The 15,000-nt window shown below is 42.9% G+C and overlaps 1 protein-coding gene across 1 annotated transcript in view; it reads right to left on the reverse strand.

Annotated features, from left to right (window-relative positions):
- Window positions 1–10,057, reverse strand: part of loxhd1a (lipoxygenase homology PLAT domains 1a) — a gene marked incomplete at both ends in the record, with an annotated part of 37,269 nt that extends 27,212 nt beyond the window's left edge. Inside the window, 7 exons of the mRNA XM_080842599.1 lie at window positions 153–304; window positions 618–716; window positions 2,544–2,728; window positions 3,155–3,235; window positions 7,710–7,824; window positions 9,343–9,816; window positions 9,859–10,057. Of these exons, the coding sequence (XP_080698725.1) occupies window positions 153–304; window positions 618–716; window positions 2,544–2,728; window positions 3,155–3,235; window positions 7,710–7,824; window positions 9,343–9,816; window positions 9,859–10,057 (1,305 nt within the window). The remainder of the gene's footprint in view (window positions 1–152; window positions 305–617; window positions 717–2,543; window positions 2,729–3,154; window positions 3,236–7,709; window positions 7,825–9,342; window positions 9,817–9,858) is intronic.
- Window positions 10,058–15,000: the final 4,943 nt, after the last annotated feature.

A 15,000-nucleotide genomic window follows, 5' to 3' on the forward strand; every position in this document is an offset into this window, starting at 1 on the left:
ACATTTGTTATTGTTTATTTGTACATATGTTATTCTAGTCTCCCTTCTCTGATGTTTACAGCTTTTCTCTGCCTGTCTCTCTCTGCACATGTCTGTGTGTGTTTATGTGTGTGTGTGTGTGTTTGTCTGTGTGTGTGTGTGTGTGTGTGTACCTTATCAAGGCACCAATCTGCTGACCCCCCCTTGTTGTTATGTCCAATTGTAATCTTCTTCATACGGCCCAGATTTGGAGCCTCAATGACAAACTTGTCTTCAGCTGCCCGTTCAAAGTTATCTTTATCCTTACTGTCCAGCCTACGTTCACCTAAACATATACACAGACACTAATATGAATACATACACACATACATACATACATACAAACATACATACATACATACATACATACATACATACATACATACATACATACATACATACATAAATACATATATACATACATACATACATACATACATACATACATACATATATACACACATACACACGCACACACACACACGCACACACACACACACACACACACACACACACACACACACACACACACACACACACACACACACACATACACACACACACACACATACACACATACACACAATACAAACCCATACCTGTGTCTCCTTTCTCTCCAAAGATGTTGAGGAACACATCGGCATCTGTTCCGCTGCCCTTGACGTCTGCCGTAAACACACTAACCAAATATTTGTTCACTGCAAAGTATAAACAGAAGTGCACACAAAGCACATTAGGATATGTACACACATGGATATGTCTACACAAAGGCAACAGAGTAAAACCAGAAGATACACTCTCCGACAGTAAACTGTAGACGGAGGAAGTCTGAACACCGTTTGTTATTTCTAGCAAATAATTTATCTCAGCATAATAGTGACATTGTGCAGAGAGAATTATAAAACAATTGGGTTCTATCGCGTAATTTAGCTGTTTCTGATTGGACGAGAGATTTCATGAGTCAAAAGGTATAGTCCAGAGAAAGTTCAGACTTAATTTACTCTTTTGACAGTGAATACAAAGAAGAAACAACCAGAAATAAATGAGTCAGCCACATATAAAACAATTTAAAATATATACGCTGTGTACATCAACGTGCAAGTACATAGAGTGTATGTCAAATCACATTGAGTGGCTGCACGTAGATGTTGCTGTAATTTGCAACCACAGGGATTAACAGAGCTTTTGTGTTGAGGTACAGAGTGTGTATGTGATGAGGTACAGAGTGTGTACGTGGCCAAACATGTGAGTGGAGAAGATGGGAAGAGAGGTAAACTTATCCCAGGAACAATTAGCCTATACAATTTCCATCCTCCTTCAAGATCTGCAGTAGGAACTAAGGTGAGAAATTACACTTGCTAGTTGCTTCTTTTGCTTTTTTCGCTTTTTACTTTTGCATTATTTTTAGTTTACCAATTCTATCAAAAACATTGTCCAGGATACAATATTTAAGGCTGTTGTTGGTGTGAATATGTAGTTGTGTTCAGACGTCGACACATACAGTAGAGTGTTTCTAGTTCGGTATGAAAGCAACGAGTGGTTTGAATGAGTGTTAAGTGTATAGAGCAATAAGTGGAACTTATAAAGAACGTGTCTGAGGTTGAAAACATGGGAAATATAGAAATGTCTGGAAACATGATACCTATACATAAATACATACATACATACAGTACATATTTAATATAATAATGTAATATAATAATAATATGATATAATATAATACAAAAAATTTACTAATTATTCCTGATTAATCGCAATTAAAAGTTTGTTTTTCTTCTTAAGACTACATTTTATAAATAAACGAGTAATCACTTCACACAGCGTGTATTTTAGACACTGTTCTTTGATTGTATTTTTTCTCTCTCTCCATCTTCAACTACCGCAGTGGTTCCCAAACTTTTTCTGTCATTCCCCACTCTGAAAAAAGGGGGCTTTTCAAGCCCCACCTGACCCTCATCGCTCCAATAAAGTGGTAGGCCAAGCCCCCTACTTACGGGCTACATTGCCCGAGGGGACAGATTCAAGTCTGGCCTGATGTAATTTCCCAATCCTCTCCCCACCTCTTCTCCACCTCGCTTCCTGTCATATATTCATGTCTTATCCAAATAAAGCCATTTTTTAAGTTGCGTTAATTGCGTTTAAATATTTGATCGCGTTAATCGCGGCCACATTAATCGCATAGATAAACGTGTTAACGTTGACAGCCCTATATGTAATATAGTAGCATGGCAAGGCCAAGCAAGGCATATGTACTGTAGGGAATGAAAGTGAAAGTGTAGAGTGAATGCACAAGTGTGAAAGTTTTGACATAGGTTTGGTCACATCCTTAGGGTTGAAGGTGTAGTGAATGCACAAGTGTGAATGCTGTACAGTTGGGACATACGTTTGGGCACATTCATAGAGTTGAATGTGTAGTGAATGCACAAGTGTGAATGCTGTCAAGTTGGGACATACGTTTGGGCACATCCATAGGGTTGAATGTGTAGTGAATGCACAAGTGTGAATGCTGTCAAGTTGTGACATACGTTTGGGCACATCCATAGGGTTGAAAGTGCCCAGCAGATCCCTGTAGATCAGGTAATCTCCGTCATCCTTGCTCAGCCACTTACTACAGGCGAAGAACAGGCGCAGGTGAGGTCTGCTCAAGTCCGTCAGGATCACTCGGTCCAGAAACCAGCCAGCGTTCATACCTGTGTCATCATGCTCGATTCTGACACACACACACACACATTTACGCACATGCACACGCACACACACAGTAACGCACTTGCACCCACACACACACACACACACATTTACGAACATGCACACACACACACACACAAATTTACGCACTTGCACACACAGACATACACACACACACATTTACTCACACACACACACACACACACACACACAAACAAACACACACACCCACACACACACACACACACACATACACACACACATGTACGCACAAACACACAAATGCATATATGTAAAACTGATTTTTTTAAGCACACGAAATTGATTCTTGGAATAAGCATGTACAGAAAAAAAAACTTTTTGTGTCTGAACATTTTGTGCCTGACTGTGTGTGTGTGTGTGTGTGTGTGAATGTGTGAGAGAGAGATAGAGAGAGAGAGAGAGAGAGTACCTTAGTTTCTGTATAACCCCCACATTGTGTGTCTTTATTCGGAATACATCTGTTTTATTTTTCTCGAATGCCGTTCTAGTTCTGCAGGGAAGATACAAAAACCAAATGAGAGACTGAGCCGGAGATCATGTTTATATCCCAGTCTGGTCTGGTTCTATATAAAGACATGATATCAGGCAGTATCATGGGACCATCTCCTAGCCAACTAATCCATCTGTTTGCATGCATATTTTAGTGAAGGGGTGTGTGTGTGCGTGCATGTCTTTTCTGTTTATATGTGTGTGTGTGGGTGTCTTTTCTGTGTGTGTGTGTGTGTGTCTTTTCGGTTTATATGTGAGTGTCCGTGTCTTTTCTGTTCATATGTGTGTGTGTGTGTGTGTGTGTGTGTGTCTTTTCGGTTTATATGTGAGTGTGCGTGTCTTTTCTGTTCATATGTGTGTGTGTGTGTGTGTGTGTGTGTGTCTTTTCGGTTTATTTGTGATTGTGCGTGTCTTTTCTGTTTGTATGTGTGTGTTCTTGCATCCTGTATATTTGGTCCATAGAGCTGTAGTGAGTCTGGTTCCCAAGCTATACAAAGGCATCTCTAAGGCAAAAAGCTTTCATATAAATCCAAACAAGCATTCATATAAATAAGCATTTAATGATACACACGTACACAGAATCAAACATACATTCCGATGCATTTTTCAAAACAAATCAGTTGACCAACCAGCAAACTTTGGAAATGAATGCAATTCCGACAGATTCCGTCACATTCCATCCCATTTCCAAAACGTTGCATTCTGACCGCTTCTCCGTCCCGTCCCCTCCAGGACCCCAAGTCATTGCGACTTTTCCGTCATGATGCAACACATGAGATGATTCCACACAGGACAGCCTTTTTTTTCTAATCTGAGAAGATTCAGATCCGTTTGACTCCATCTGTAACTGTTTTACATTTAGTTGATTCAGGGTTGAGTCAGTATGGTTGATTGAATCCTGCAGTGTGATTCAGTCAGTTTTTTTCATCTGAATCTTATCTCAGATGATTGACACTGGCTGTAATCCAATAAAATCATAATGGTTTACCTCATCATTGTGATTGACTCCATTCTATGACCCTGAATACAAACTGCGTCTGGGTGTAAGGTATCATATGGCAACATCACATGACGCTCTTTTGTGAAGGGCTAATCATGTCATGTGACATTTGATCCTTCTTATGGAGTGGCTGTCCAGCATATGACTGTATGGAAGAACGTAGCCCAGCATTTACCAATGGCATGCTTAATGTTTTGCTTGTCATGTTGTATTTTGAATTAGTGTGCGTGTGTGTGTGTGTGTGTGTGTGTGTGTGTGGTTGCATACATACATTTGTGCCTATGGAAGCAATGCCATGGTTAAATGTGGCTTTCCTCTCATACAGTGTCATACTCAGAAGACAGGGAGACACGAAGAGTGTCTCAGAATTTGCGTGCGTGTCTGTGTGAGTGTGTGTATGATAGTGTTTCAGTGAGTATGTTTGAGTGTATTTGAGTGTGTGTGTGTGTGTGTGTGTGTGTGTGTGTGTGTGTGTGTGTGTGTGTGTGTGTGTGTGTTTGTATGTAAATGTGTATCCATGCATACGTCCGTCCATGAATGTTTGTGTGTGTGTTTGTGTGTGTGTATGTTTGTGTTTGTGTGTGTGTGTGTGTGTGTAACACTTGAGTTGGGTACCTCTTTTCACAGCTGGAGGGGAGAGGGCAAGGTTAGGGGGGGGGGGGATAGAAATCAAAGATTAGCATCACCAAGGCAACCATTGTAATGCCAGAGTATTCGTTCCAGTGACAATCAGTGGAGTGTGTATGCGAGTGTCTGTGTGTGTGTGTGTGTGTGTGTGTTTGTGTGTGTGTGCGTGTGCAACGCTCTTTGGTATTCATCTTTCAGCTTTCAAGTATCTCTCCGATGCATCAGTTTGCTCCAAACAGACTGTATTAAGTTTCAGTATAGCGATCCATGTCTCAGTCTTATTCTGTGGGATGAATTCTGCCTGGCCTCTTTGGACAGGTGTGCGTTGGTGTGAGCTTGTCTCATGAATATTCATGGCTCTTGATTGACACTTCTCTCTCTTATGTATGGCCCCCACACAACACAAGAATAAAAAACTAGCTGTGGAGGAGTCCATCAGCCGCAGCAGCAGGGAGAGAAATAGCCCACAAACATACAGCCACCAGTGGAATGCCTTTATGGTGCTTCAGATGCCTCACTACTAGACGTCCATCATCCCATATGCTGATATAACATATTTTCATGTTTTATGTGCAAGGCCCAGTGGTGTAGTCCAGGGTATATGCAGGTTTACGGACTAAACCCACTTATTTTTCAGTCAGCATTGCGTATACCCATTTCTCAAAACAGGGCGTTTATCCTGTGCTGTATGGGCTGCTTAAAAGAATTAAGAGTATACCCACTTCTCCAGGGACCACTACACCACTGGCAAGCCCTGTCAGCTTCTTTAAGTTAACTGGCGTATCCCATTCAACGTCAATTTATCTTTCTTAACGTGCCTCTGTTTTCTTCATCTTTATTAAGGAGACCAAAAGTGATTGTGATTTTGTTCCTGATGAAGAATCCTGTTTTAAGAGTGTCATAACGTGGGGGGCACTGTGGCGCAAGCATTAGCCCCGACCAAATCAAGGACAGCCACGCTTGACGCTCATGGAGGACACAGGTTCAAATACGGCCTCATGTCATTTCTCCTGTCCACTCCCCACTCATTTCCTGTCACACTCTTAACTGTACTATCAATTAAAGGCATAAAAAGCCACCAAATAAATCATATATTTGAAGAGTGTCATAACGTGACCATAAACATCGCATGGCAGATACACTGACAGCTCTCAGAATTTGGAATACCGTGACAGCTTATGTTTACAAGCTGTCAACGCATCAAACATTATATGACAGGCAGTGTGATCTGCCACAATGTGTTTTATGACATGATTATGTCTGACTTCTGGTGTTCAAGAAAAGAGTTAGCAAGCAATGATTACATTCAGTTTCCTTTCCATCAGGTAAAAACGAAAAAAGCATGAGCGAATAGGGACTTGGGATTTGTCTCCTTGATTTGCGGCAGACCTCTATGTCAGGGGAATGTCATCTTAGGGGGGAAATGCAGTGTAAGGAGTCGCACCAGATGGGTTACCATGGTTTACCAGGCACCTTTCTGAGGGAGTAGAACTATTTATCACATTACATTTCAACTGAGCCTGGGAATACACTTCAAAACATGTATAGAAAAACAAAGACTCATGAGCCAGTCCTCCTCCTCACATAGCAGCTGACTGTAATACGCATCTGAGCCTGATTGAGGCTGGGTTTGTCCAGAGTCAGCTTGTGATATGGATTGGTTCCCTTAAAACACTTTAGAAGTATTTTTAATGTACGTGGTCAAAGTGAACTGTACCCAGGTCGTTTTTTTTTACTGTGTTGTGGAATAGCCTCGTGAAGATCAGCCATGTTGTACAATCACTTGAACCGGTCCCCAGCAGTTGCTAAAAAGTCCAGTAGAAAATGTACAGAACCAACTCTAAAGTATGGGGTTTTGGACCTTTTCCGTGAAAGTGAACTTGCTGGAGTCATACTAAATAAAATAAAGCTGAAATAGGTATCTTTATTTGTCAGAATCTTTTTTTAGAATTTGAATAATGGACTTTTGATTGAAGTCATGAAAACAAGATGTCAAGATTACATTTTATCCACTGTTGCTAACCAGCCCCAGCACAGGGTGTGTTGACGTACATTTAAACGGCTACAAAGAATGAAGTAACTAATATAAATAACTTGAGCAATTCAAACAAGAACCTGAAAACATAAACATTCAATTCAACATCCATCATCTTTTAACCAAATAACTGATTTGATCACTGAATCGTAGTTATGATCTTTAATTCTCTCTAACCCCAAAATCAAGTTGCCACCCAACCCCACACACATTAGGACAAACCTTCGTACTAAAGCGATGTAATCCAGCTAGCTCATCACAGACTTTCACATTTCATCAAAATAAAGCTGACTCCTATTTCTATCAACTGAAATATATATAAATATGATCTTTAGCTCTAACATAGTTCTTAAATGCTTTTAGTGCAGGAACCTTTTAGTTTGTTTGTTTGTTTTGACACTGTAAAATGAAAAAGTTGTCCTCACCTCAATAGATAGTGGCCAGTGACCTTCAGATGTTTTGACAGAATGGACACGTTCAGGTCAAGCAGGCAATCGTCTTAATGTTAGAACTGTGTGCCAACCAACCCCCGCTCTTCCCTACATCCATTCTAAAGGAGCAAAATGTCTGTCCCTCCCTGCCCCGCCTCACCCCCATGCCCATCTTTAGTTAGGCTCAGAGATGGGGGGTGAACTTACACTTGACCTATTTATCTTCCAAATAGCAAAACAACATCCTAATGCACACTATTACATACATCAATCAATGCATATAGACGTCCATTTGAACCCATTGGCTAAAGCAGGCTACAAAAGGCTACGAAACTGTTAATTCATTAATATGTATGGGTGCACGTTTGAAAGACAAACTTACTTGCATGCCAGGTGAACTTTGGGAGTGACGCCATATTCACCAAAGAGGGTGACAAACACATTAGCATCAGTCCCTGCTCCTTTTACATCACCTGTCACTGTGGACACCTCATACACTAGGCACAGAGAGAAAGACAGAGCCAATCAGAGAGCATGAATCAGCAGTTTCAGCACAGAGAGAAAGACTGTGCTAGTCAGAGAACATGAGTCAGCGGTTTCAGCTCCTTAAACAACTAAATGATGAGAGAGAAAACATGAACCTGCACCTGATAACATGAATCAGACAGCCTTTTGCTAGTAAGATGGTGTCAAAGAGCTAGCTCTTATGCTAAATAGATTTCATCTAGCAATTAGAATTTGACACAAGAAAAAAACACCGAAACCTCTGTCAAGACTTAAATCTTTAACTCTGTAGAGTGCAATTCACTGTGGGATTACACTCAATTATAGAGTTAATTCAAACTACGCCCAATCCACGTTGAAGGGAATTACACTGAGCGGCCTGAACTTGGAGACAAATGAGCTGTATCTTTGCAAAACTTTCAGTCGAAGGCACTGAACATTTAGCTAAAGCTAGTCATCAAATCAGCGCTTACTATTTTGCCAAAACCCTGTACCCTAAAACTATCACCCGAGATGAAGGACACAGATATTCAGCTCCCATGTTAGACGACAGGTTTTCTGTTGAAGGTTGACTATTGTAAGCCCCCAGAATGGTGAATAGACTCCTTACATGTGTTTTAGTGGGGGTTGGGTTTCCTCTGTCTTGCTCTAGGAGTGCATGCTCTGTAGAGTGCAATTTACTGTGGGATTACACTCACTCAATTATAGAGTTCATTCAAACTACACCCAATCCACGTTGAAGGGAATTACACTGAGCGGCCTGAACTTGGAGACAAATGAGCTGTAACTTTATAGCATATCACCTTTCCTCCAGAATTGACCATTCTTCTCCTGGCTTAACTTGGTCGAAATAGAGCAGAGCACTAAGTATGTTTGTCCGGTTGGATAGAGTTAATCAGGTGGAATGAATCCAGCATCTCATTACGCAACTAAACACTACTAACACAACTCTTCAATACAAACAATTCTTTATAACCTATATACTAATTAATGTGACAAAAATCTAACACAGGATTATATATGCTTAGTGCTGTATGGCATTTTACTTGTGTCAGGGCAAAGGCGGAAATTAACAGATTCCAAAATGGCAGACACTCTTGGTAAAGCTGATCCACAACTCACATCAAGCCTAAAATGCAGATCTAACAGTCAGAATAATGAGAATATGGACCCTCTAGATATCTCATCACTAATATTCTCTGTTTCATATCATTTTTGTATTTTAACCTCAATCTGAGAGGGGCTTGTCGTTCTTAGCCAATCATAGTCACCAAGAGGTCGTGGGCCAATCGAAATCAGCACAGACTGCATTGCTGTGAGCAGTAGAAACTTTGACTGGGATTTCCTGGCAAGTGATTCAAAAAGGGGTCTGTTTTTTAGTAAGGTGAGGTTTTGGTTAATTGTTGCCGTAAACACAAAGCCAAAGGCACCCTCAAACACAATCTAGTCAGACCTCTGAGAGAAGTTATTCAGGCATCAATCTCACTACGTTGCTCTCCACATCATCTTACCTTTCTTGCGGTAGAACTCATCCTCGTAGTCGTCCGAGGACTCCGTTTGGTAGTTGAGCAGCTCATTCGGGAAGGTTTCCGCATAATCTGGTAGTTTCACTTTGTTTTTTTTCCCCTTCTTCCCCTTCTTGTCCTCATCGCTGTCTGATCCCTTCTTCCCTTTCTTGCCCTTCTTCTTCTTCTTCCCCCCCTCCTCCTCCTCTTCCTCCTGCTCCTCGGCGGGCTCATCCTCCGAGGCCTTCTTCTTTTTTTTCTTTTTTTCCTTCGTGGCCATTTTCTCCCCCCCTTCTTTTTCCTCAGTCTCTGAGCTTTTCTTCTTTCTCTTTTTCTCTTCTTTCACTCCCTCGTTCCCCTCATCATCGTCCTGCTTGGCACTTCTGTCCTTCTTCTTTTCTTTTCGCTTGGGCTCATTGTTGTTGTTCTCCTCATTCTCAATCACTACGTCTTCCCCTTCATCATCCTCCTCCTCCTCCTCTTCTTTTTTCTTTTTCTTCGCTTTTTTCTTCTTTTCCTCACCCTCGCCCTTTTTCTTTTTCTTCTTCTTCTCCGCTGCTTTCTCCGAGGAGTGGCTCGTGCCCCTGTCTGTCTCTCCGTCCTCCGAGGTGTAGGTGACTGTCTTGCTCTTTCCTTTCGTCTTCGCCTCCTTCTCTTTCATATCGTCACCTGGCTCTTCGGTTTCCTCCAAACTGGGCACTTTTTTCTCTTTTGTGGGCATCTTTTATTCATCCATCTGTGTGTGTGTGTGCGGTTTAAGTGTTTCCTCGCCGTCTGCGAGGTATAGGGTGACGCGTCTGGCCTCCAACTCTGGGAGGGCCGTCTCCTCGGGCGGAGGCAGGGCCCAGACGCGGCAGACGCGGCCGACGGCGCCTCCTCTCCCCTGGGTCCTGGGGACGGACAACGACGGGAGGAGGAGGGGGCTCATGAAAAATTACTGCCACCGCATCATGTGACCCAGGGAGAAAGCCGGGGAAAGGAGTTGCCCTCAGCACATTCCATTATTCATAGTGACAGGATCGCTTTACGCACACACCTACGCACACACGCACGCACATACACACACACACACACACGCACACACACACACACCCACAGACACACACACACACACACACCCACCCACAGACACACACACACACACACACACACACACACACCTACGCACACATGCACGCACATATGCACACACACACACAAACACACACCTACACTATTTGAGCACACACTCAAATTCTGACAGATATTCATTCACTCACTATAGTGACTATACCATGATCACACAGGATGTTTTGGCATGAGTCATATTTGTTACCATAAACACCAGTTGAGTAACTGTCAGGACATCTTGGTACACGTTCACACTCTTGTCCAACTGGTTGTCATTGCCTGTCTCTAAATGGGAAGAGCATCCCCTCACACACAGTGCACATCTTCAATACTGCAATACTGGAAAGAGATCCTGGAGGTCGGGACAGGATCTCGCAGGTTCATTTTCATTTCTCTATCTCTCTCTCTCTCTCTCTCTCTCACACACACATACACTAACATGCACACAGAGGAAGATGAACCCAGTAATACCTCCATGCTCTTTACCTAACCTCTCTTTACCCCTGACTGCAGGAAAGACCTGATATCATTAGCCCATTTTCTCAAATGCAATCCTATTGACCAGGATCTGACCCAGGAGAGCGGGATCAAGTCCTCCACTGAGGCCACCGCCTCATCAGCCTAAACTACTGGAATCCACCACCCTACCTACTACTGTTCCCCTCCACCACCACCACCACCCTACTACTATTCCCCTCCTCCTCCTCCACCACTCCTCCTCCTCCACCGCCCCCCTCCCTGAACCTCTTACCTCTGCCAGTTCACAGGCAGTGCAAAGCAAGAGTCGTACCCAACCATGAGCCACTCTCATTCTCACAGAGTTCACAGTTCACAGAGGTGGGGTGAAGTTATAAACACAGACACTGTATTTTACAATGGATCAAATGGAAGGTAAGAGCATCTCCCAAATTAAGTGTGAACCTATGGGGGGGGGTTAATCTGTTCATTACATTAATGCTCCATAAAAAGTATTACACTCTCACTCTCTCTATCCCTTTCTCTATCCTTCTCTCTCTCTCTCTCTATCTCTCTCTCTCTTTCGGTCTCTTTCTCTTTCTCTCTCTCTGTATCTCTCTATATCTCACACACACAAACACACGGACCACATACCAGCCTCCAATCAAGACTGTTAGAATGTTATGGACACACCCTCTAAGCGAGTTGCTCAGAGAATGGGCTACCTGACAGTAAGGTGTTGGTATTCATACCATTTCAGTCAGGTGGGAGAATACAGGGGAGTGGTGAGAATGGTGTAGTCCTAAGGTTCGGCAGGAAGGGGGGGACAATGTGGGATTCACCTGTGGGGTAGCGGGTCCTCTGGGGGAGGTTTAGGGTGAGGGTTTGCGTTAAGGGGGGGGCAGAGGACAAGAGGTGAAACAGGGGTTATATGTAGCAGGAAGGAGGCTATCTCAGAGGAGGAAGGAGTTAAAACGCTACAAGAGAACCTGAATTCTCACATAAGCCATTTGAATGCTAATGAGTCAGCCCTCAGATGTGTGCTCTTACTCAGACAAAGACAGAGTACATAACCAGAGGCATGGATCACAGAGTAAGATGATACTTAATAATGGAAGCACTCAATTCATGTCTGACACAACACCCACTCTTAGCTTCCTTCACCACCACCATGTGCATCTCTAGTCAGATTCGGGGGCCTCCTGGCAACTTCCCATCTGTGGCACTGTGGGCCTCTTAGCAGTTTTCACTCTGCCCCAACTTCTGTTTGAGGTTAAAGAGGACAGTTGGGAATTATGCCAGTTAATGCTATTCCTCCCACTACAAAAATACGTATATACTTTTTGTGCGGCTGTTGAACCTTTCTCTGTGGTTGTTTGGCTGCGGTTTCATGCCGGGTCCCTGGTGCACGTTTCACTCAGCTAACTTTCCCCCGAAGCATCAGAAATGGCACAGTGCCAAGAAGCCTGTGTGGGTATCATGTCAGTTTTTTTCATGCCCACACGTCCGTTCCTATTGCAGATTGCTGGGGTGCCTTCTGTTTCCCTGGTTCCTGACCCTCCCGTGTCTAGTTGTCACGGTGACGGACAGTGGGGTTTGAGAGAGACTTGCTGCTTTGAGTTAGTGATATGAAGACTTTGCATGGGCTACCTTGGTGACAACAAACGGCTGTCAAACTGTCACTGACATGCTGACATAAAAACATGGAGCTCGCAGAACAGGTTTGATGTAAAGGTCTAAAATATACTATTAGATGATATTAACATCTACTATTTTTACTGAAATAATGATCTTGAAACAGAGGAGATCTTAGTTAGGTGAGAGCACCGGGGCTGTTCCTTGGATGAGTTCCCTCAGCTCAGACTCTGGCTCCGGCTCCAGCTGGCGTGGAGGAGGACGTCTCATCCAAGATGAGGGGATAATCTTGATTGGTCTGACTGCAGTCCCTCCTGAGGATGTGCTTCTTTAATCCCACGTAGCTCCGGTTTCTTCACTTTAGTGTGTGTGTGTGTGTGTGTGTGTGTGTGTGTGTGACTCTGTCTTTCTTTCTGTGCAAGAGAGAGTGACCATTTTTCACTGTCTGCACACAACATACAAATGCAGTTGTTTTTCAGAGGGTAAATAGCTGCATGTGTGGCCCAGATAACTTGTGATAACAGTTGTTCCAACATAGAGGGCAATTATGTAGACATGTGCTCCCATGCTTTTCAGAGAGAGCCAAAACGGACAAATGCATCCCTCACTATGAGATTAACACTGATTAACCTAGGAAGGTCATGCATAATTAATCTGTGCAACAGCCTGTGCAGGTATGATAGAAAGAGCGCCCACAAATGTGCTGGACAGATATAGATATTTATGAACTGACTATTTCAGTTGAGAAATAATTTAGTTATTTAGAATAAAGAATGTATTATTCAGCTATATTTAAAAATGGTTCCGAAGTACAGTGGATATTATGGAACAGGGAGAGTTATGTGTGTGAGTGGCAGTTGGTGAATGAGATATGTGTGTGAAAGAGACGTACCAATGTCTAAATGTAAACATAAGTATACATATGCAGGTCAACGTGTGTGAGTGTGTTTGTGTGTGACTGAGTGTGTGTGTGTGTGTGTGTGTGTGTGTGTGTGTGTGTGTGTGTGTGTGAGTAGGTGTGTGTGTGTGTGTTTGTGCTAGTGTGCTGTGACGTTGTGTGCACACAAGGCAAATGAGAGTCAGAAGCTTTCATTTACATCCTTTATTCACACACGGCAACAATTGCCTCTTGATCATGCCTTTCATAAAATCCCTAAAAACCTCCGACAGTCTCTCACACCTCTCTCCATTCCCTTGCCTCATCTCTCTTTGGGAGACGTGCTTTGGGGGTGCACTTAAATGCAGAATGAATACATTTCAAACAGTCGATACAATGTATTCATTTAATGCAAACATTTATGCTTCACAAAAATGTGCTGCTGTGAAGAAAACTTGCATTGCTGGGGGTGGTTCAATGTAAATGGGGGAGGCAGATGCAATCTTCACGATCATATTAACACTGATTCACCTCTGCAGTCTATTAATTATTAACAACCGCATCTGACATCCACACCAGAAGAGTGTGTGTGTGTGTGGTTGTTTATGTCTCAAAGAATGAGGCAGTGAAAACACACACACACACACACACACATACACACCCACACGCATAGACACAGGCATAGACACACACCTGCACTCACGCATTCACTCGCGCACTCACACAATCACACACAAGCACACACTCCCATGCGAGAACTGGCAGAGTATATACAGTACATTTTCAGCGATGATTTGAAGCCGAGACGGTAACATTAAACAAGCAATTACAAAAATGTACATCTGGATGTGGGTTTAGGCATGCATATAGGGGTGGTCACATGTGAGTGTATCTGCATATGTGTATGGGTGTGTGTATTAGCACGTTTGCGGGCACACAAAAGTGTACGTTTGTATGTATGTCTGTGTGTGTGTGTGTGTGTGTGTGTTTGTGTGTGTGTGTGTGTGTGTAGGTATGGCTGCAAGTGTGAATGTGTGTGTGTGTGTGTTTGTGTGCCCCAGTATGCATTGATGTATGTAGGCTCAGATGTGTGTATTTGTTCAAGGCCAAAACGTAGCAGTCGAGGCAAAGGAACAGAACAGGCAAGGCAGCAAGGCTAAGGAGAGAGAGAGAAAGGGAGAGAGAGAGAGAGAGAGAGGGAGAGAGAGAGAGGGAGAGAGAAAGAGAGAGAGGGGAGAGATAAAGAGAGAGAGATAAAGAGAGAGAGAGAGAGAGAGAGAAAGGGAGAGAGAAAGAGAGAGCAAGGGAGTGGGTGATGAACAAAACAGAAGGATTAAGGAGGTAGAGAGAGGGGGAAAGAGAGAGGATGAGAAAGAGAGACCCCACCATTTCAAATGTCTCTGTGTGCTCCTCTAGTTAAATTAACATCATACATATTTAAAAAGCTCATTTGTTGTGAAACACACACTGAAGATATAACAACTGTTTCCCTTGAACACTTTTCCATTCACTCAAACACATGACACAGTTTGTAATGAACAATGATGATCATAAGAAAAGAATACATATTCAAAAGCTATTTACAG

Source organism: Sprattus sprattus (assembly GCF_963457725.1).
Source record: "Sprattus sprattus genome assembly, chromosome: 7".
NCBI lineage: Eukaryota > Metazoa > Chordata > Actinopteri > Clupeiformes > Clupeidae > Sprattus > Sprattus sprattus.